The sequence below is a fragment of the Ananas comosus genome, linkage group 15 (genome assembly GCF_001540865.1).
Source record: "Ananas comosus cultivar F153 linkage group 15, ASM154086v1, whole genome shotgun sequence".
NCBI lineage: Eukaryota > Viridiplantae > Streptophyta > Magnoliopsida > Poales > Bromeliaceae > Ananas > Ananas comosus.
In genome coordinates this window covers 2,157,427-2,177,780 of record NC_033635.1, presented here as the reverse complement: position 1 = coordinate 2,177,780, position 20,354 = coordinate 2,157,427, and the positions used below count along the sequence as shown (strand labels likewise).

Here is a 20,354-nt window from a genome sequence, read left to right as displayed (position 1 = left end):
CGGATCCATCCAGTTTACATTCCTAATTTGGATTATAATACTACTAATACAAGAGGCACTTACTTCTAAGCTTTAACCAACCAAAATTTTTCTTAGTCTCGCACAAATTGCTTGTGCGATCTCACCTCCACAAGCCAGATACATTGATGATACTGCTGCTCCATTATATTATAATAATAATGGCCCACATTTTTTTGGCCTAGTATGGGAATCTTGTTGATAATTATTATTGTATTTGAAAGTAGCACAATAACCTCAGTTTAAGTGCAAAAGGATGCAACCACACTAACCTTTCATATTCAAATAAAATTTCTTTTCATTGCATGTTAGATAACAACTACCAAAACCACTAATCGCGATTCGGCACCCACCATATTTGCAAAGCAGTTTTGGAGATCATCTTTTGATGACAAAATTCAGGTAAAAATGTGTTAACACCAAGAATCAAAACAAACAAAATTGGAAGAGTTAGAGACAAAGAATACCACAAACGTACATTCATCAGAACAGATCACCAAATGGCAAATACTTTGCGAAAAACTATTAAAAATTATGAACAATTAGCAACGTTTTATTCGAAAATTTAACATCCTCTGCAGTTGAGGGATTGCATTTCTGCATAAACAACAAAGCTTCAGCAAAGCAAACTCATCACTTCATGACAATATCAAGTTCACAGGCTTCTTCGACAACAACAACAGGCAACGAGACACGGCCATAATAAGCTTTTGATCGGTATTCAGAACAAGAAATCATTCGACAGCATGACAGAAACCCAAGTCCAACAACTGAAAATTGAAACAGCGAGCAAGAGACTTGTCGCAACACGAAACAAAGACCAACCCCAACCATATCAATTCCTGAAACAAGAAAGCAAATATAGAAATAAATGAGTTCTCTCGACGCGTCGAACAGCGAGTTAGAATAGCTCGAATGCAACGAAATCGAAATGCTCACATTGTGTTCTTTATTTACATCAAAAACAGAAGCGAGGACTCTTAATAAACACTACCCTCCATGGGGAGGTCATCGAAGCTCCAAAGGTCGACAAGGTTGGACCCATCTTGCACCACCTCGCCGCCGAAGAGGCCGTCAATAGAGTCATATGAACTCCCCTCAATATAAGGGAACTGTAAGAGCTTCATGTAGGGTTCGAAGTCCAGATCATCGGCGAGCTCTAATGAAGTGTTCTCCTCGGTCGGTGTCGCGTCGCCAGAACAGGTTTTCATCTTCTTCCGAGGGCTCCCGTACTCCGGAATCTCAGATTCAACATGATTGGCTATAGAGGGAGCGGAAATCAATGCACTCTCAGGTGTTTCAACCTTAGTTTCCCATGCGAAGTCTGTGTAATCAAAAAAGTTGCTTCCTTGATCAGAGAAGAGATTCTTGCCAGCTCCCTCAGGAAGTGCTTTTGGTTTACTAAGCTCCTCCGCGAGAGAAGAATACAATTTGGTTTCTGGGTAATTCATGTAATCAAAGGACTGCGTGAAGTCCAACTTCTCCGACGGTGGGTTTTGTTTGGTTGCCGCCGGAGCACTTGGCTTAGAAGAGCGCTTTTGGGAAGTTATGCCGGCTTCTGGAAAGTTCACTTTGGCTTTCTTCCCGCGAATCCGGCGGGCTTCCACGTCATAAGCTCTAGCAGCCTCTTCCGGGGTGTTGAACGTACCGAGCCAGACCCTAACCCCTTTGCGGGGGTCTCTAATTTCCGCAGCCCATTTGCCCCACGGGCGCTGGCGAATCCCTCTGTATCGACTCTTTCTCTTCTGGCTGGCTAGTTTAGCCGCATGCCCATCAAATCCTACATATTTTGGAAGGTTCAAGCGGTCAGAGAACGATACAGATGTGTATAGTTTAGCAATATAAGGAGGATACAACTTTCAAAATCTTCGTTAGGCAGCTTGATCCAATACATGAGATTGTTCCCTCTGTTTAGATTCTTAAGTTGAGGATCTCTTTGGATATGGTGACAATATTATGCCTAAATTGATTTCAACTTTTCGGGCTCATAGAGAACTGGAGACATGTAATAATCAATGGTTATGGATTTGTGGTATTGAGGAACATAAAGATCATGAATTGAGAATGTTAAAGATAGTAAATAATGTACTACAATAAAGGGGAAATACCAAAAAAAAAAAAATCTTATCAATTTGACATGTAATTTTCAATGAGCTTGAATGAACAGTAACCCTGCATCAGTAACAAGAGGAAAAACGGAAAAATAAATAAATAAAAAAAAAGGGGAACTATAAACAATACGTATAGGCAGTAGAAGAGACCTTCAAGTTCCAGATTCACAAACAACAGGAACAAAAAAGTTTTTTTTTTCCCTCTCTTTTCCTTTATTATCGATGGGCTTTGACATGAGACCTCAAAAACATCATCAAAACGAACTAACCAGAACTGAAAAAACACAAACTTTGATATCATCTTCTACTGCTTACCTTTTATGCACTACAACATCATAAATAGCCCCTATCTCAAAATCCACCACGAAGCCCAAAATTCACATAAAAATCGCACCTTGCGACAAATTACGAGAAGAAATTCACCCAAAAATACATAAAAAAAACTCATAAAAAACCCAACTTTTCCGAACAAAACAAGGAGGAAAACAAAAGTGGTCTTCAAAAATTACCACGAGAGAGGGTGGATTTTGCGGTGAACACGAAGGGCTTCACATCCACATCCACATCCACATCGTCGTCCTCCTCGGACTCGCCATCGAACTCCTCGAAGTCGGCCTCGAAGTCGTCGTCGACATCCGCAACCCCGCGACTCGGCGCCGACTTCTTCTTCTTCTTCGTCGTCTTCAGATCCGCCCACGGGTGCTGCCCCGTCGCCCTCCTCGCCGCGGCGGCGGGGATGTAGTCGGAGATGATCGCTCCTCCGCACATCTCGGATCCAACGGCCCAGAGCTCCTTTCCTAGAGAGAGAAAACACACACAAAGAGAGAGAGAGAGAGAGAGAGAGAGGTGGGGCGTTTTTATATTCGTGTGTTGTCGTGTGGCGAATTGGTATAATAAATGTGTGTTCGTTTTTTTTTTATTATTGATTAATTTAATTTTTAATTTAATTGGATATTGTTTACTTCTTCATAAGTGGTAGGAGGGAGATGAATGAGTGGGGAAATGACTATATATATATAGTCATGATAAGTATATATATATATATATAGTCATGATAAGTAGAGGAAATGGTGAAAAGGAAATGGTTTTTTTTTTACTTTTTGTTTTATTTTGTTTTATTTTGTGTGTGCGCACATGTGTAAGTTTGGGACTAGTAATTATTTACTCCTTAAGTCAAACAATCCATCTATAATATTATATTAATTCTCATAATTTTATTTACGTGGCAAGCTTATCTTAGTTATTATTGTAGGGTCATCTCTTTTATTATTCATCTTTTCCTTTTAAACTTGCCATCTTTTAAAGATTGTATTATTTTTTCTTCTTTCTTTTTTATAGAGAAAGACTTTCAGAAGCTTAGTAGTTTTTTATTCCGTCTGATCGGTTTTTATACTTTTCTTTTAAAGTCATCAAAATCTAATTTGAAATCACACTTCTTTTATACCTAAACCCCTTATAAGTTTTCTCTCCCTTCCCTCGCTCCACTTTTCTTGGCATAGTGGTGGCGCGACCGACATTGAGACCAAGAACGCGACAAGGAACAGGATCGTTTTCCCTTTTTCAATCTCTTCACTCCTCAATCTCTCGCGAGATCATAAAGAATCGATTAAAGACGGAAAAGAAACGATCAAGATCAAACATATTGAGAAGTATGAAGATTGATTCCTACTTGAGCTCGACTTCATCGATCGATCATTCTTGATCCCCAATTTTGAGAGCGTGATTACATATGGATCCGATAAATCTTAATTCGAGATATGCTACTCTACAAAGATTTATCTACTGTATCGCGCAAATCCCTACACTCATCTAATATTAACCCTAGTTAAGTTAATGTACCAACATGCCTTAATTAAGAACGTGTTTTGTTTTTCATTTTTTATTTTCCTGTTTTTTTTTTCTATTTGAATGTGTAGTATTTATGTACTGTTTAAATTCTTTAATAGAACATTTAATTCTAATACCATTTGATTATTTTAATTGATACTGAAAGGTTCGTACGATTTATTTGTGTTTTGCTTAATGGAGTCTCTGAACCAAAAATCAAATTAATAAATCAAAACAAGATGTGATGTTTACTTTGGAATTAGAGAAAGCATTTTAATTAAAGAAAAAAAAATGAAAAAGAAAATTGTAGAAAACAACCAATATTTTGCTTTCAAAGGATACATAGTAATTGATCCTTACATGAAACAAGATTCATTTCACCAGAAGATGCAACTTGGTTGAAAATGACATTGCAACTTTTATTAGTGGATTATTGTGGATCTAGTTACTTTCTTTAAAATTTTACATCAACATCATGATCTTCTTCCAGTATTTTTTGAGGGCACAGGATCCTCAAATGATCACATCTTACATCAACAATACTCGTTTGTGTTATTACCATAAGTGCACGTTTGGTTCAAGTTATATAATATTACAGAGTATTTCAATATATCCAGATATCTTGGATTTCTAAATGAGATTACTACTTATGCTGTATTAGCGCGTTTGGTTTAATACAGTAATGTAATGTTGGATTGCAGTGTTTATAGCATTACGATGTTTGGTTCTGTCTAAAAAATTCAGTAATCTAGACAATAAAATATAGTCTATTCCTAAATTACCCTTAACCATATTTTGTAAATTTTTTTTTACTGTTTACAAATATATCTTTTTACTAAATTTTATATTAAATAATTTAAGTTTTTAAATTTTTAAATTTAAAATTTAAAATTTAACTTAAATATAAATTTAATATTTTAGTTTATGTCATGCAATTGGACAGCATATATTCATGTATTCTAGAACTTACTTTCTCATGAAAACAGTATTAGAAGTTTATTTGCAAGCTATATAGTACTCAAAATTTATTATAGCATTTTAGAAAAAAAAAATTATAGAACTTATCAATACTATGAACTATTTTGAATAGCTATCTAATTTTTTAATATTTTGATTTACTACCTAACTTTTAAATAAATTTGATATTTGAATCCGTCAGCTATACTTTGACTTAAAAATTTAAACTACTTACATACTTTAGTAAATTTATAATTTCAGAATTGCATGAAGTGCGCAAACTAAATTTGTAAAATAAACGACGTATTCAAATTTTGAAATCAAAGTATCGACGATTGACTCAAATCAAACAAACTAAAAGATTCGATAATAAAATAAAAATTTTAAAAGATTGAATAGTCAATTCAAAATGATTGACAATTCAGATAAGTTTCATATATTTTTACCAAAAAATATATAGGATAATAAGAAAAAACAACACAGAGATCAACAAATTAATCAAAGGAAAATGGAAGTGATCCCAAAGTATTGTTGTACAATAATGTGGCTAGAGAAATGGACTTTTTATGTTGATACCTTACACAATGTGAATTTTTTTATTTCGCAAGAAGAATTAGAATCAAATTTCCTTTACAAGTTGGAGATATTAAAAAGGAAAAAGTTTTAAGTTAGGTTTAAAATCCACCATGCTGTTCCATTTCAGATTTTATACTAGATTCTATGTATTCACAGCTGGAACTGACCTAATTAATCTCAGTCAATTGTGACAAAATAATGTTGACCCATAATTTGTTTTTGTTTGTTTTTTTTTAAAGCTCGATTGATCGAAGACTTTGATTATATGCATAATTTTTTGTGCATAAAATCTACCTGAAAATAATAACTAAAACTACATACAAGTATATGGTTTGATTTGTGAGTTTCATGCTTGATCAAGTTGGAAATAATTCGTTAAATTACATGTTCAACACATTTTGCTTATATCAACTGGTCAAATCTATGATAGGAAACAAAAATAAATAAAATCTTGTTTTTTGTCAAATGTCTCATGGCATTTGTTAAATTATTCAGCATGATTCGAATACAGAATACGATTCTGCTGCAATTGCAACCTCAAAACTACGCGGGGGAATTCGTTTCATTGAGCTTTAGTCGAACTTGATGCACGTGATGGTAGCTCAATCGCGCACTAACGATAACTTTTAATCTCGGGTCCCTAAGCTAGGGTTTTGGCTAGGGTTTACGCGTTAAGAAGAGGAGAATAGTTTGGAAATTATTAATTCGTCGCATTAAATTACATGTGCCATGATGTCACAAACACTATGAGGAGGGATTGAATAAGAATTTCTTGGAGATACCAAGAATATTACAAGAAGCATTTTATCTCGCACTGCGTCGTGTTCGTTCAATATCAGTTTTTAAAAACATTTTTTGAACAAATTATGTACGGATTTATTACTTTTTTTTCCAAGTTCCACAATGCGTGACTATGATACTTATGTCGAGACCCGTGATCGACCCGTTCCCTTTGTTATTTTAATTGTTTCTATTACTACAGCAAAGGAAAAAGATGGAGTTTGAATTTTGAGGAATTTTTGGAAGTGTTCAATTCATGCATGTACAAGAGTTTAGGTGTTCAAAGTAAGGACAAGTGCTACCAATTTTGTTTATTAAGGTTCTGTTCTTGAGAGAACTTAATAATGTACTTTCTCCTTTTTAGTAGCTAAGTACAAAATTCTCCTTTTTTTTTTAACAAAAATGATCTTTGAATTTAATTTGATTCTCATAGTTTCAATTTCAGCAATTTATTAGTTCATAAAGCTTGTTCTGCATTGAATCTTCTCCATTTAATGACAACTGGGATGTTTTTGAGTTTTTGAGGTCACCAGATCAGAGCCCATTCTGAATGAACACCATCAGATGCATCATTCAATTTTAACTTTGATTATAAGCAAGGATATTCAAGATCAGGCTTGGCTTATCTGTAAATCGCAAGGTTGAGATCAACATAAAAACATTTAACAATTATACATGAGCATCCCCTGTAAAAGTTAGATTAGATCAAAATGCTGATACACTGTAAGCCCCAGCTAGCGAAATTCGCATTAAAAGGACATGAAATTTAAAGTTTCCAGCTTAAAAGATACAATATTTCCTGGTAATTATGCTTCTGTTGTTGGTTAAGGGGCTACATGTGATGAGATAACATGGGGAAAAAAGGGTGAGACAAATGAGGCTACAATCCATATAAACACAGATTACAAGCCCAACGAAATTGGGGCTTTCTACTTAATTAAACTATAAGGGGGTAAAAAAAAAAAAAAAAGGTTAATAACTGGAAAAGACTACTATACAGTACGAGAAAGAATCGATGTGTTTGAATATCCGTTCGCCACTTTCTGCGATTTCTTCTTGAAATTTGTCAGACTGCACTGAGGGCATATATATTCCAAACCGTCTGTCTTAGCATAATCCTGTCACAACAACGAAACCGCGCTTTAGAATGCAGATAATTTATACTTCTTACTATGTCTGTGCATGAGAGGGAGAGAATGTTATATTTACCTTAAAAGAAGCAAGACCCTGCCTTCGATCGCAACCGAAATGGGCCCATTCACCACACAAGCCACAGTTTACCCAGTCTCCAGGAGCACTACTGTACAAGGGCACACGGAAAACCACACTGCGACTGTTAATTTCAAAGCATATGCAAACGACAAATAGCACAGAATAATTTGTTTACAACTATTCGACCTGTGGCACAGTAAGCAACACTCTCCATCAACATCGTCGTGTGCAAGTTCATACTCCAAGAGGTAAGTTTCGTAATGCCGCTTAAGTGTATTGCCCACACCCTGCAATTGAGATAAATCATTAAGACTTCAGCATGCATACAGATAAACTCCAATCAATATAAAAAAAAAAAATTCCAAAAGCTTAAATTCAACAAGATTATCAAACTACGTTCGACCTACATCGAGTTCGATCTCGTCTAAAGGTACATTAAATGCCCGAAGCTTATCGTAATTAGAATTGCATTGTGTATATAAAAGCAACATGAATGAAAGGGGTTGACAAAACACTCACTGTCATTCTGTTTGTAGCAGTATGGTTACGCATCTTCGAGAAAACCTGTCCTTTCCAATTTATGCCATTCCCGACATAAAATCCTCCTCGCGAAACAACCTACATCAAGTGATATCTACTATGAGTTATGAGATCGAATTCCCGGAAAGTGCATCATCGTCATATTCAATCCATTTTTAAGTCATCATCCAACATTGACATATTTCCATAAAGGGGAAAAGGAAAACCTCTCTATACAAATTGAACAGGTCTAATCGCTTCGCATTGAGTATAGCATCAGGAAACTCTGCTATGCCGCCTTGGGGAACGAGCCGACTATGTCCTCTGAGAATAAGAAACTCCATGACATCCTTGAGGAATTCCTCCTGGAGGGCAAAGAAGGAAGGTTAAGAACCACTTACAAACCGTGTATACTAATTCATACAGTAACAGGACTAAAGAGACTCACTTCAGAACAGATTTGAATTGGAGCCCGGTTGCACTCGTGCTTCTTCAATGGCAAAGGATTTACAGAAATTAGCGGCTGCGGATGTGCCGAACTTGACGTGGATTTTCGGTGTGTTACTGAAGCAGTCTTTGAGGATTGTACAATCATATGGCTGGGCTTTGCCTTAATCTCATCACGAGTATCTGTCTCATGAACTGCCAAAAATGGAAGTATTTTCTGTCGAGAGTGAGGAATAGGCCTTATTGCATCAATTTTCAATCTGCAAGTAACCAGCTCCCCCTCCCTCTTTAAGGCTTGATAATCTTTCCCAAACCTCAACCTTTTTTTGCTCGTAGTATTGTTGGTTATTATTGGTTTTGTTTCTGGATTTGGTGCGGACCTTTTTCTTGTAAAAGAGGACGACCAAGTAGGCATGCGAGAAAGCAAATCAGCTGGAATATGGAAACCACTATCTTGTCCGTTACAAAAGAAAAGAAGGCGTTCTGCGTCTTCCTTTTCAAAGGAAGCAACCGGAATGCCCTGAACACTTGCAATGCCGAGAGCAACCAAGCTGCGATAAGAGACTTCACGTGCAAGATTTTTCAAGACCTGTATCAAATAATAAATTAAGCAACAATATTAGCGCCACTGTGCCGGATACTGGTATCGATTATCAAACAACTAAATTACGCCATCTAGTATTATAGAACTTTACAAGGAGAAAATGCTTTTTCCAAGAGGAAATTTTCCTATTGCTGTTGGTTTCCTGATAGTAAAATAATCAGAACCCATGTTGTTGACATTGAATCACAAGAAATCATGAACCAAAACATTGAGTACATCAAACCTCATTGTAGATCCTACGGTTCTTCCCAATTTATTGGTAAGAATGAAATACAAGATTCAATAGAAACCATGAAACGAAGGTAAATGATGATCTATAAAACATATTCGGTACTTTACTTCTGCAAATGAAACTTTAAAATATATTATATCCTACTATCCTTTTTATTTAGCAATCTAATGATATTACCCAGGTTAAACTGGGCCAGTTATATCTAGACTCCGAGTTATAAAAGCAATTCTCAGAACAAAAATGTGAGCAATTCTGAATCTCTCAAAACTGGATGAGATAAGATTCAAGAAGCAAAGAAAGCAACCTGAGCAGCCCAAGATGGAAGCTTCATCCAAACTTCAAGTACTGATGCCCCGCAAGCTATAGAGATGGATCTAAGAGGTTCGTACAAATTTGGATGTCTTTGACCATGACTTGAAAGAGCATGAACAAGATGACTCTTCTCAATGAGCTCATTCTTTATATGGCACTCTAAGAGCTGCAATTATAGGGAAAAACAGGTAATTATACATCAAATATTAACAACTAAACGAGCACAAAACGCTTATTTGAAGAGATTATCACAACAGATTATCACCTACAACGGGTGAGCAAGTCAGCCATTTACCCTCCATCACATCATATACTTCAGTCCCCACGACCCAGTAAGTTGCCAGCCTTCTCTTAATTTAAAGATTATTCTCTTCTGGACAATTGGGGATTGGAAGTATGTGATGCTATGGAGCGCGGATTACTGGATGGTGCATGGGCTGACACGGCGCACCAGTTGCAGGCAATAAATTCTCTGTGACTTTTACCTGGTCATCAAAACAAGTCTGTGCGCTACCAGATACTAAAAGCGAGATGTGGGCAGAACTAGAAGTTGTGATATCACACCGCATTGTGACAACTCCACGAGATAATGCTCCGGCTTGAAGAGGAGGAGGAGCGGCACTGTTCCATGCACATGCTATCAACTTAGTCTATGTGACTCATTTGTGCTCAAAATGCATGCATAAATACACGAACAAAGAAAAGAACAAAGATGTTCATGGAATCACTGCAAAATCACTTAGAGCATATTTAACACTTTTGCATAAGAATTTCATTCGTTAAGTTGCCGAACTTGGCTAAAATACACGATCAAACATTGGAAATAAAGCAACAAAAGATGGTAATCATATTTTAATTTGGCATACCTCACTCGATTTTGTAGTTTGCTCCCACGAATCTGAAGCAACAAGATAAAACAAAATATGAATAAATTAATTGCAACTATTTGTCTGATGACATTGATGAAAGAAAAAATAAGCAAAATAGGAACTAATACAACAAGCAAAATAGCAAATATCTGTCTAACATTGAGATTAATTTATCGATCAACAAGCACATAACTCTATCAAGTACAAAAATTGATGAAAGAAAACCTGTCCATATATCTTACTCAGGTGCTTCATATATACAATAAGCAACAAAACAAGCTGCAGCAAAATGCCTCAAAAACATTGCGAAAATCACTAATGCTTCATCGTACTTACTTCTATGTTCAAAAGAGCATTAAGGCCATCTTCCAACGAACTCAACAGACAAGCATCCTGGAAAAGGAGCAGAATAAGTTGCTTGCATTCTCTTATCAACTAATCCGAACCAATTATTATTAACTTAACCACATTAGCTAAACAGTGAGAAAGTATAAACTCAAGACTGTAGGAGTAGGGTGCTTCAATAATACCAATGTGCAGGGAACTCCACAAACAAGAAAGCTCATATCCACATCATCACTGTATATTTGTATTGCAGGAAGGCCATCAGAAGAGTTTTCCTCTTCTTCTCCTTCCCCCATAACTTTTTCCGGAGGAGCGATATTTATTTTAGGAGCATCCCCAAGTAAACGGGGACCCAATTTCCCATTGACCTTTGGACCATCAGCCGGTAAAACATAGTTGTTTCGAACACAATATAGTTGGAAAGATGCCTTTGCAAGTTGAAATGCATCCCAAATATGGCTACATGAACTGCATAAACAAATTTCATACCATGAGATTGCACAGCATTTTACATTGGAAATGTATAAAATGAGGTTGAAATACGATACCTCTGCACAACAGAGAGCAATGCTTGGCGAAAGTGAGTCGCTGAGTAGGTTGAAAATGCATTCTTCCAATAAATGACATATGGTACTCCCTGAGTGAGAAGAGGAACTTAGTCACTAACACGAAAAACTAAGAAGATTCTGCTGATAAATAATTCACGAACTGTAGCACTGTAAAGTAATAGGGTAAAGAATGAAATGTCTAACTAGAAATGGGCACAAGGACCTTATAAATATAGAAAAACTAGAGCCAATTTGCTAGGAATAGCTGAGTCGAAATCTTATGTACATAGCCATTACCAACATGTAAAGATAAATGAGTATAAGGGTCCATTAGAACAGGCGTTACAACTTCGACATACATAATTTCAGCCCCTCGTGTTTGAATATGACAGATTAAAAATATACAAGGTGACAATATAGCACGTAACATAGAAGAGATGCATCACCGTATTTACTCACCTTCGAATGTAGCGCGTGTGCGGTTTTACCTCCACTTGGTATCTCCAAATAAACCTGCAACCAATAATATGACGAATATACATCAAAGAATTTCACGAAAGTGATCCATGCTGACATCGCAGATTTTCGTAATAGGAGAGCATGTTAAATGCATGTTCTTCTTTAACATTCTATTTCAACTGATGCATCAAACTCTTGTACTTCCTTTCTACAAAGAACTTAACTGTAAAGCAAACTGCTAGAGTATAAGTAAGAGAGGAAAAAGAACAAAAAAATAAAACTTACTATTGTAGGTAAAGAAGGGCCAATAAGCGAGCTAAACATTTGGGGCTCAGACAAATCGACGCTTCCCCAAACAAGCGAACCGATTCTTTCGCCATCCCCAGATAGTTCCCCTTGAACATAAAGCAAATTTGGCTCTAACAGCTTCTGAGCCTCTCCAAATTTATCCAATGTGGGATTAAGAAGTACATGAACCTGCATTTAAAACAGAAAGATGAGCATATCTGTATCAAAACATCAAAAACAAAAAAAATAATACAAACCACTACCGCAAAACACGAAACAATTACCTCTAGGCGCCCCGAAGAGATAAGCTCAGGAAAAGGATACGAAGAAGAACATTGTTCCGGCCCCTCCCTTCGCTTATCGGCAAATTTGCCGCATAACACGGCGAGGAGCCTGCAATTTCTTCTTCCAAAACCTTGAGCTTGGATCATCATACTTACATGACACTCGGAAGAAAATGTTGGGGAAAAAAAACTTTTCGCAACAAAATCAAAATCCTTCGCCCCCAAATTTCTGACACCAAAATATCTGCTTTATAGCACCAAAATCCTCACCAAATCCAAACCTTTCGCACCAAAACGACTCAAATCCCTCTTCAATCAGCCAAAAGACGAACACCCAGATGCGAAATCGAGCGAAAATCGCCGACCCAGATGAGAAAATCGACAAATCCGACGCAAAGAAGCGGCGTTGAGGAACCACCCAAAGAAGAGGGCGAAAGAGGAGAGGCGAAGAGTAAAGTAAACAAAGAGGGGGCGGGGAAAAACCAAACCCTAGAACTCCGACCTCTCTTTACGATCACACACGCATATAACAACAAAAAAATTCTCCAAAAAGCGATTCAAATTTAAAACAAAAAAACAAAAAAAGTTTCACAAACCCACCCCCCGAATCAAAAACGCGACGAACCCAATTCCCCAAAATCTCTCCTTTGGCTCCAACTTTTCTCGCTCTCGCAAACCAACCCAAAAGCGTCGCTCCCACACCACGCGGAGTCAAACAACGCAATAAAAATCCATCATTTGGCGAAACTGGAAACAAACACCGAACCCAAACAAAACAAAAGCGAGGAGCAATTAAAGAACCCATCCAGGTACCCCCCCGCAAAAAAAAGAAAAAGAAAAAGAAAAGTAATAATAATAATAAAATCTAAATTCAAATTCAACAACAACAACAACAACAACAATAATAATAATAGTGATATATATATATATATATAAGATAAAAGGAAGGATCAAAGGATTCGACAACAACGTGTTGCGGTAATCCTAGCCATATATACTATTCTGATACGACTGTGCACCCATGAACAGGGGAATTAACGGGGAAAAGTTAAAAAAAAGGTGGGATTTTTATCGGTTAGGAGAGGAGATTCTCGGAAATCTCGAAATGGGTATTTTACTTTTCTTGGATTCGGATGTTGGGTCTTGGATTTTTTTCCCTTTTCCCTTTTCTTTCTCTCTCTCTCTCTTTTTTTTACTTCTTTTTCCTGCTTTTGGTTTGATGATTCGATAAATCTGATTCAATCACGGGCTCATGGGGTGGTAGTACTAAATTCTACGTCGCCCAATCGGATTAAAGGAAGATCTTTTCTTTTATAACTTCTCAGGGAAATTTCTCCTCAACTTTTTTCTTTTTTTTTTCCTTTTCTTTTGATCGAGTGGTTGATGTGAGCTTTGATTGGGAGATCCAAGTGTTTCGATTTCGCCATTGCGATAAATTTTTTTTTAAAAAAAATTTAAAAAGAAAATAATATTTTTGTTCGTGGGAAATGTTCTTCAGCTACCAACGGGGACAGTGCGCACGTGCGAGGGACAAGAGCACGTGTCGCTGTTAGATGTTGGCTCCGGTAGCAGGTGGGATGATGTTGAACCATTCAATCATTTTTGGGGCTCTTTGGTTTGATGCAAGTTATAAGAACATAATAATTCGAAGTACATGTAATTGTTCATATTTTTTCTATTGAATAAGCTGCCAGTGAGATTTGTATTTATAAATTTCCATAATTTTTAGATGGAAATGTGAAATTATCTCTTTTTCTAAATATAATATAATCATAAAATTCTTTGATTATTGATTAAGACTTTTATATTTATATATAATTTATATATTTTAAAATTATGTATGAATTTAATAAATTTTAAATACAAATATAAAAAATTAAGGCATTATTGAACTAGTAGACTGGAAAAAAAAAATAAAGCGTATGAAAAAAATTTATTGAATCCTAACAAATATTTTTTTTTTGAGAGACAGGTAGCATGCTACCCGCTTTGTTTATTTCATTTAGAAATAATTTAGCTGGAAAAGTTTATTTCATGAATAAGTATTTTTGGAAGAAAAAAAAGTTAAAAAAAGTGTATAAAAAAAATTATTGAACCCTAACAGGTATTATTAAAATTCTAGCAGATTTCATGAATAGGTATTCTTAGGAAAAAAAAAAAGTTTTTAAAAAAAGCGTATGAAAAAAAAATCAAATTTTATTTATTTTTTTAATGGGTGAGCCAACTCTGGCTGGAGTACCAACGGCTGCAGTTGGACTTTTTCGTGCAGATGCAACTGCAGTAGTTAAGCCTAACTATACGAAACCAAAAAAAAAAATTAATAGATGCATGTATTTCTAAATGCATGCAACCAAAAAGCCCCTTGGTTTCGGATCAGAAGATCAAATCCTTAAAAATTTTTCCATGCCGTTCATAAATTTGGCCGATGCGTTTGAGTTCGATTAAGGGATTTGATTGTGTTGAATCGATTCGATGGGTTTTTGAGCCAGGTTGGTAGATGGGAAGAGTCGTTTCCGAATGATCCATCAATCAAACGTTTTGTGCATCATCTGATCTGGTCAATGTGTGTTATTATCCGAGATCAACTCGGGTGCGGATTTTTTTTTTTTTTTTTGGTGAACATAATGAAATAAAAAACTTATTAATTAGCCAAGAATGACTTGGGAGTACGCGGCGCAAATAGTTAGTATGATGGAAGGAACATCACATAGAAATAGAATGGACTATAATCACAAAAATGATCAAATATATTTCGAAAGAAGGTAAGAAATGCCTTGTTATACATAGCCTCTCAAACAAAGCAAGAAAAACACTGAGTCTCTCTCTCTCGAAGATCTGTGTACCAATCTAAAAAAGCAGTGTAGAAACTGCTTCCAGGAAAAGCCGAGACCGTCGATCAAATTCTCATATTATACACAATACAATCCGAACCTGCTACGTGGAGCAAATTCTCATACCAATCATCAAACTGCGGGTCGCCTTGATCCAGTTGAAGCTGAAATGTGAAAACAAAGACAAACCTTTTTATATCGATAGCATTTGATGGAACGAGGGAAACTGCGTTAAGAAACTACAACACGGTAGATCAAACCATGCGAACAATGCATAGAGTATGGCGTACCTGAGATTTTTCTTAGATCGATGAACACAGTTTCTATTCCGCCTATCCAAAGACATCAGATTAATGAAAAGGAGCAAGAATTACATAAGAACTTCTACCAACAGGCCAGCCACAAAAGTTTCTTAGTCAGCAAAGATTACCTTCCAATATGTTTTATCGAGCACTCGTGATCCACATGCAATCTGAATGTTCCAAGCTTCTGAACATGAAAGTTGGATAGCTACTGGTGAAGCCCAATGGAAATAGCTTCGAAGCTGTCATTTAAAAAGCTGATAAATAAAACTCACGAGCAGAGAACAGCAATTTACATTTATGTTAGGCTGGCATCATCTACCAGCACTTCGTAGTTTTTTTTTCCATTTCAATGAATGTATTTCTTTTTTTCCAATCACAAGAGTGATATCTGCACATAAAAGGAAAAAAAAAGACTAAATTGCACTTTTGGTCCTCGAACTATGAGGTGCGTGACACTTTGATCCTCGAATTTTTTATTTTTTGTAATTTGTAGCTCGAACTATTTGATGTGCTAGTCATGTGACATCTTCTTAGTTCTTTCCACATCATCAACCACAATATTGCTATAACACTACCATATCAGTGACACATCATCACTTAATCAATTAAATTGCACAACAATCTAGAAAGTTTTGAGTCAAAAAATATGATAAATTACAGTTCAAGGACAAGAGTGTAACGTGTATCATAGTTTGAGGACCAACAGTGCAATTTAGCCAAGGAAAAAAAAAAAACCCTCAAGTTTCATACCACCAAGATTATAAATCATGTTCAATAGCCATGGCATGTACCTCTCATAATTTTGAAGTTAGTCTTTTTTTTTTTTAGAGAGAGAAAGGTAGCATGCTACCTGCTTCATTTATTTCTTTTAGAAATAAACTTCGCTGGAAATGTGAATCAACTAGAATTCGAGCTTGGGACCACGGATACCAACCACCAAGCCCTTTGCCACTTGCGCTAGGGACGGTCGGTAATTTTGAAACTAGCTGATATCTAGAATCTTTCATTCCGAACTTTGCAATCCCGAGATAACCCAATTAGGTGGAAGCTCCTAATTTCATAAGTATCCATATACCATGCTCAGTAGCTGCATTTCCTTGACATCGCATTTCAGTTTCAAAAGAGGCTCTTTGTGAACAAATCATTGAAGTTAACCGATCTCTTTACATCTAGGCCCCATAAATCTATGCATGTGATCATACACTTGACTTGCTTCAAAGTAATAGCCATTCTTCTTCAGCGCTTTAAACAATGACTTGTACATTCTGTAGCTGCCTAACAGACCCTTTCTGGTCATTTTCTCATAGAGCTCTAATGCTTCTAAAAGTTTTCCCATCTTGGAGTACATAGTTACGAAAATTTGAAATGGCACATGGTCAATAGCTAATCCCGATTTCTCCACCTTGTTAAACAGATCTATGGCTTCCCACACTTTTCCCTTCGAGCAAAGGCCTCTAATTAACACTGTGAAAGTGACAATATCAGGTTGATAACCCCTATTCAGCATTTCTCGAAGCAATTGCCTAGCAAAATATATATAACCGGCACTACATGCACCAGTGATCAACAAATTATACGTAACTACATCAGGAAAAAGCCCCTCAGCAAGCATCTCCTGCTTAAGCAAAAATGCAGGCATAAAATTCTCCCCTTTTACTTGAGCATGAATAAGAGCGTTGTATGTATAGACATTTAGAGATACACCATTTGAGACCATCAAATCTTTAACAGAATAAGCATTCCGAACATCTCCAATCCTCGCATAGCCATTTATAACAAGATTCCATATTTGAGGTTTAGGGACTGATGAGTTAATTAACATGTTATTTAAGAACTCTGCTGCTTTAAGAACATCGCCATGCTGGCAAAGACAATGAATTACCAACTTATGTGAAATTTCATCTGGCGTAATACTAGCAAGTGACATTTGGGTGTAGATCTCACATGCCTCATCAATTTTCCCTTCTTTCGACAAGCCACATAAAAGAGTATTAAAGGTCACTAAGTCAGGTATAAAACCTTTCTTGAACATCTCAGAAATGTATCTATATGCGTACTTTATGTCCTGCCCCAAACTGAATCCATTAATTATTACGTTGTAAGCTATTCGATCAGCACAAATGCCCCTAGTCAACATTTCGTTCCAATGTTCAAGAGCCCGTGCCATGTCCCCAGCCCTAAAATAGCCATCAATGAGTGTTGTTGAAGTGATCAAATTTGTAGCTTTGTGATCATTTAAAATATCAGACAGAAGCTTCTTGGCGTCATCCAATAAACCCTTATTGCAAAGGGCATGAACAAGTATGTTACAAGTGACTCTATTTGGCCTAACTCCCCTTTCTGCCATGGAAGACACAAGACAAAGAGCTCTATCCACGGTGCTCCAATGGCAATACCCATTAATGAGCGTATTGTATGTCACGGTATTGGGCGACAGACGGAAACTTGGCATGAGATTAAGAAGCCAAGTGGCAGTCGACAGGTCGCCATTCTTACAAAGCCCATTCACAAGGATATTACAAGTAAAAAGGTCCGGATACACACACTTCCCAAGTAAATCACGAAGAAGCTGGAGTGCAGCCCCAACTTTCCCTTCTACACATAAAGCCCTAATCAATTCACATCTTTTGGGACGAGAATCTAGTTCAGAACTATCCTCTGAACTCGACACATTAATGACACCATCATACAACTTACATCTTCCAACAATAGTTATGCTTTCCCTGTAAAGACGAGACAAAGCTAGGATATGAGAACTGGCGTTATGGCTATCCATTTATCGACTGTGCAGCATAACCCTACTAAATTCTGGACAAACCTGCTAGCTATTTTCAACAATGAGCTATTTGCATGTATGAACATATTATTCATTGAAAATATGTAAATATAGAATGGAAAAGACGGGAGAACAGCAGGACTACCATGATCTTTGCAACTGTCTAATTTGGGCAAAATTTTGATATAGACTAAATCACATTTAGGATCAATTAGTGGAAATTATGAATTCTGAAGGTGAAAACTTCCCTCATTTCACTCAACTGACTATTTGGCCTGGCTTCTAGAACAACTTCACTCAAGAAGCGAGAAAGACATGTCCGGCGAACAAGAAAGCTAGAGTTTTTGGTTGTGCCCCATAAGCGGTTGAAATGTGAAGTTTTGACCCTAAAAAATCAGAATCTCCAATTTGAAGCACAAGCTTCTAGCGGGGCTGCAGCAAGAAAGTGTTTGGGAGTTTCTAGTTTAAATGTTAGAACAATTCTACTTAAGCACCAAGTTCGCAAAAGCTCTAGTCAGGCCAAACAGGCCATAAACTCTTATATATTGCGGTTTTAACTTTTAACAAACATTTCCAAACACCGTAATCCGATAATATCAAAAACATACATGCATAGCATACGAACGCACCTCAACTTTTTCAACCGCTCCATCGTCTCGATGAGGACCAAATCCAACACATTGAAAACAGCAGGTGGATCGCCGCCGTCTTCTCCAGAGCTACGGTGGAGTTCCCTATCGAAGAACCAGCTACCGGCATTGATCCGATAAGGTTCCTCGGCATCAATTACGGGGCTTACTACCACATTTCTCGATTGCTCATTAGCTCGACTGATCCGAGTGCATCAACAAAAACAAGCCAAAACGAATTCGTAACCAAGTAGAACGCATGATACGGATCAAATTACAATGATAGCAACAAATACTAAATAAAGGTGCGATTTTTAACACAGGAATCAGAGACTTAGGGCCACCTATGCTGATCATCGGATTCAAATCCTTGCGAAAGGATTCGATTGAAGAAGTCGCCGATGCCGCGGAAGAGGGGCTGCGTGCGGAGATCGGAGGTGAGGATGCGAATGAGGTGGTGGAACTCCGCGCCCGCGAGGATCGACTGAGATAGAGGAGAAGAAATGGTCAGAAATTGAGAAAAATAGCACGAAAAATCGGGCAAAAATTTATAGAAAAAAAAAAAGGAAGAGGAATCGAGAGCTCACCACCATCTGAGGAATGATTTAGGGTTACAATTTGAGAATTGAGTCAGCGTATTTGGATTCGAGGGAGAGGAACGGGAGCCGGGAGCTCTCGATGAAACCCTAACCCTAGGAAGCTCAGAAGTTGAGCGAGAACGAGAACGACACATAGCATTAAAAAAAATTTAAAAAAAAATTAAAAAAAAAAAACAAGAAAAACACATTTCCGCAGACATTTTTGTTTATATAAAAATATTTTATTTAATATAATTAATTGGTTGGGAAATGCAAAAGAAATTTAAATAATGCCTCTTTGCGAATTGAAATAATTTATTAGACAATAATTTATGATTCATGAGGATTATTTCATAATTTTATAAAATTTAAGTTTTTTTTTCCTACTGTGGGCTTCCCAATTTAGGCCCATTATGTTTTGGGCTTTGTCATAATAGTAGGCCCCTTAATTTCACCCATGGTTTAAAAATCGGATTAAACGGCGACTCGGAATGTTATTGGGTCAATGGTCACATAGAAAATATATATATTATTATTCCGATATTATACTTAATTATAAAAATACTAATTTTAAAACTAAATTAAGTAGGTGTAATTCGAGCTTTACTTTTTATAAGACCAATCTACGGAAAATAAAATCAGTAAAGTTAGTTTTAAGCTGTTGAATTTCAATATAACTTAATCAATAAAATTCGGCCGGTTTGATTAAAACTAGACTAGTACATTAGTTCTATGGTTCAACCGCTAGTTTAAATAGTACAAAGCGATTTTTTTTTACTTATCTAGTTTAAAGGGTTGAATAGAACCTTTTTATAGACTTAGTCATGATCGGATCAATGGAACTTAA

General features: G+C 36.5%; 3 protein-coding genes across 4 annotated transcripts; all 3 read right to left on the bottom strand.

Annotated features, from left to right (window-relative positions):
• On the bottom strand, window positions 551-2,982 carry LOC109721035 (ethylene-responsive transcription factor 1-like). Of its 2 annotated transcripts, XM_020248436.1 has the most exons (3): window positions 2,639-2,982; window positions 958-1,798; window positions 551-860 (listed from the first exon to the last, which is right to left on the bottom strand). In XM_020248436.1, exons 1-2 carry the CDS (start codon window positions 2,895-2,897, stop codon window positions 999-1,001), a joined length of 1,059 nt encoding a protein of 352 aa, XP_020104025.1. In that variant the 5' UTR covers window positions 2,898-2,982; the 3' UTR covers window positions 551-860; window positions 958-998. The 2 variants fall into 2 exon arrangements, with proteins under 2 accessions (XP_020104025.1, XP_020104024.1); XM_020248435.1 differs by having other exon boundaries at window positions 621-1,798.
• LOC109721034 (AT-rich interactive domain-containing protein 4-like) lies at window positions 6,939-13,785 on the bottom strand. Its single transcript, XM_020248434.1, has 15 exons — window positions 12,389-13,785; window positions 12,102-12,293; window positions 11,817-11,870; window positions 11,358-11,446; window positions 10,995-11,277; window positions 10,801-10,857; window positions 10,462-10,493; window positions 10,081-10,216; window positions 9,588-9,761; window positions 8,449-9,036; window positions 8,228-8,365; window positions 8,001-8,099; window positions 7,668-7,768; window positions 7,479-7,569; window positions 6,939-7,387 (listed from the first exon to the last, which is right to left on the bottom strand). The coding sequence occupies exons 1-15, from the start codon at window positions 12,536-12,538 to the stop codon at window positions 7,262-7,264; spliced, it is 2,310 nt and encodes a 769-aa protein (XP_020104023.1). The 5' UTR covers window positions 12,539-13,785; the 3' UTR covers window positions 6,939-7,261.
• Window positions 16,633-19,731, bottom strand: LOC109721568 (pentatricopeptide repeat-containing protein At5g24830-like). The gene is made up of 4 exons (XM_020249235.1): window positions 19,517-19,731; window positions 19,274-19,413; window positions 18,930-19,130; window positions 16,633-18,247 (listed from the first exon to the last, which is right to left on the bottom strand). The coding sequence occupies exons 1-4, from the start codon at window positions 19,520-19,522 to the stop codon at window positions 16,675-16,677; spliced, it is 1,920 nt and encodes a 639-aa protein (XP_020104824.1). The 5' UTR covers window positions 19,523-19,731; the 3' UTR covers window positions 16,633-16,674.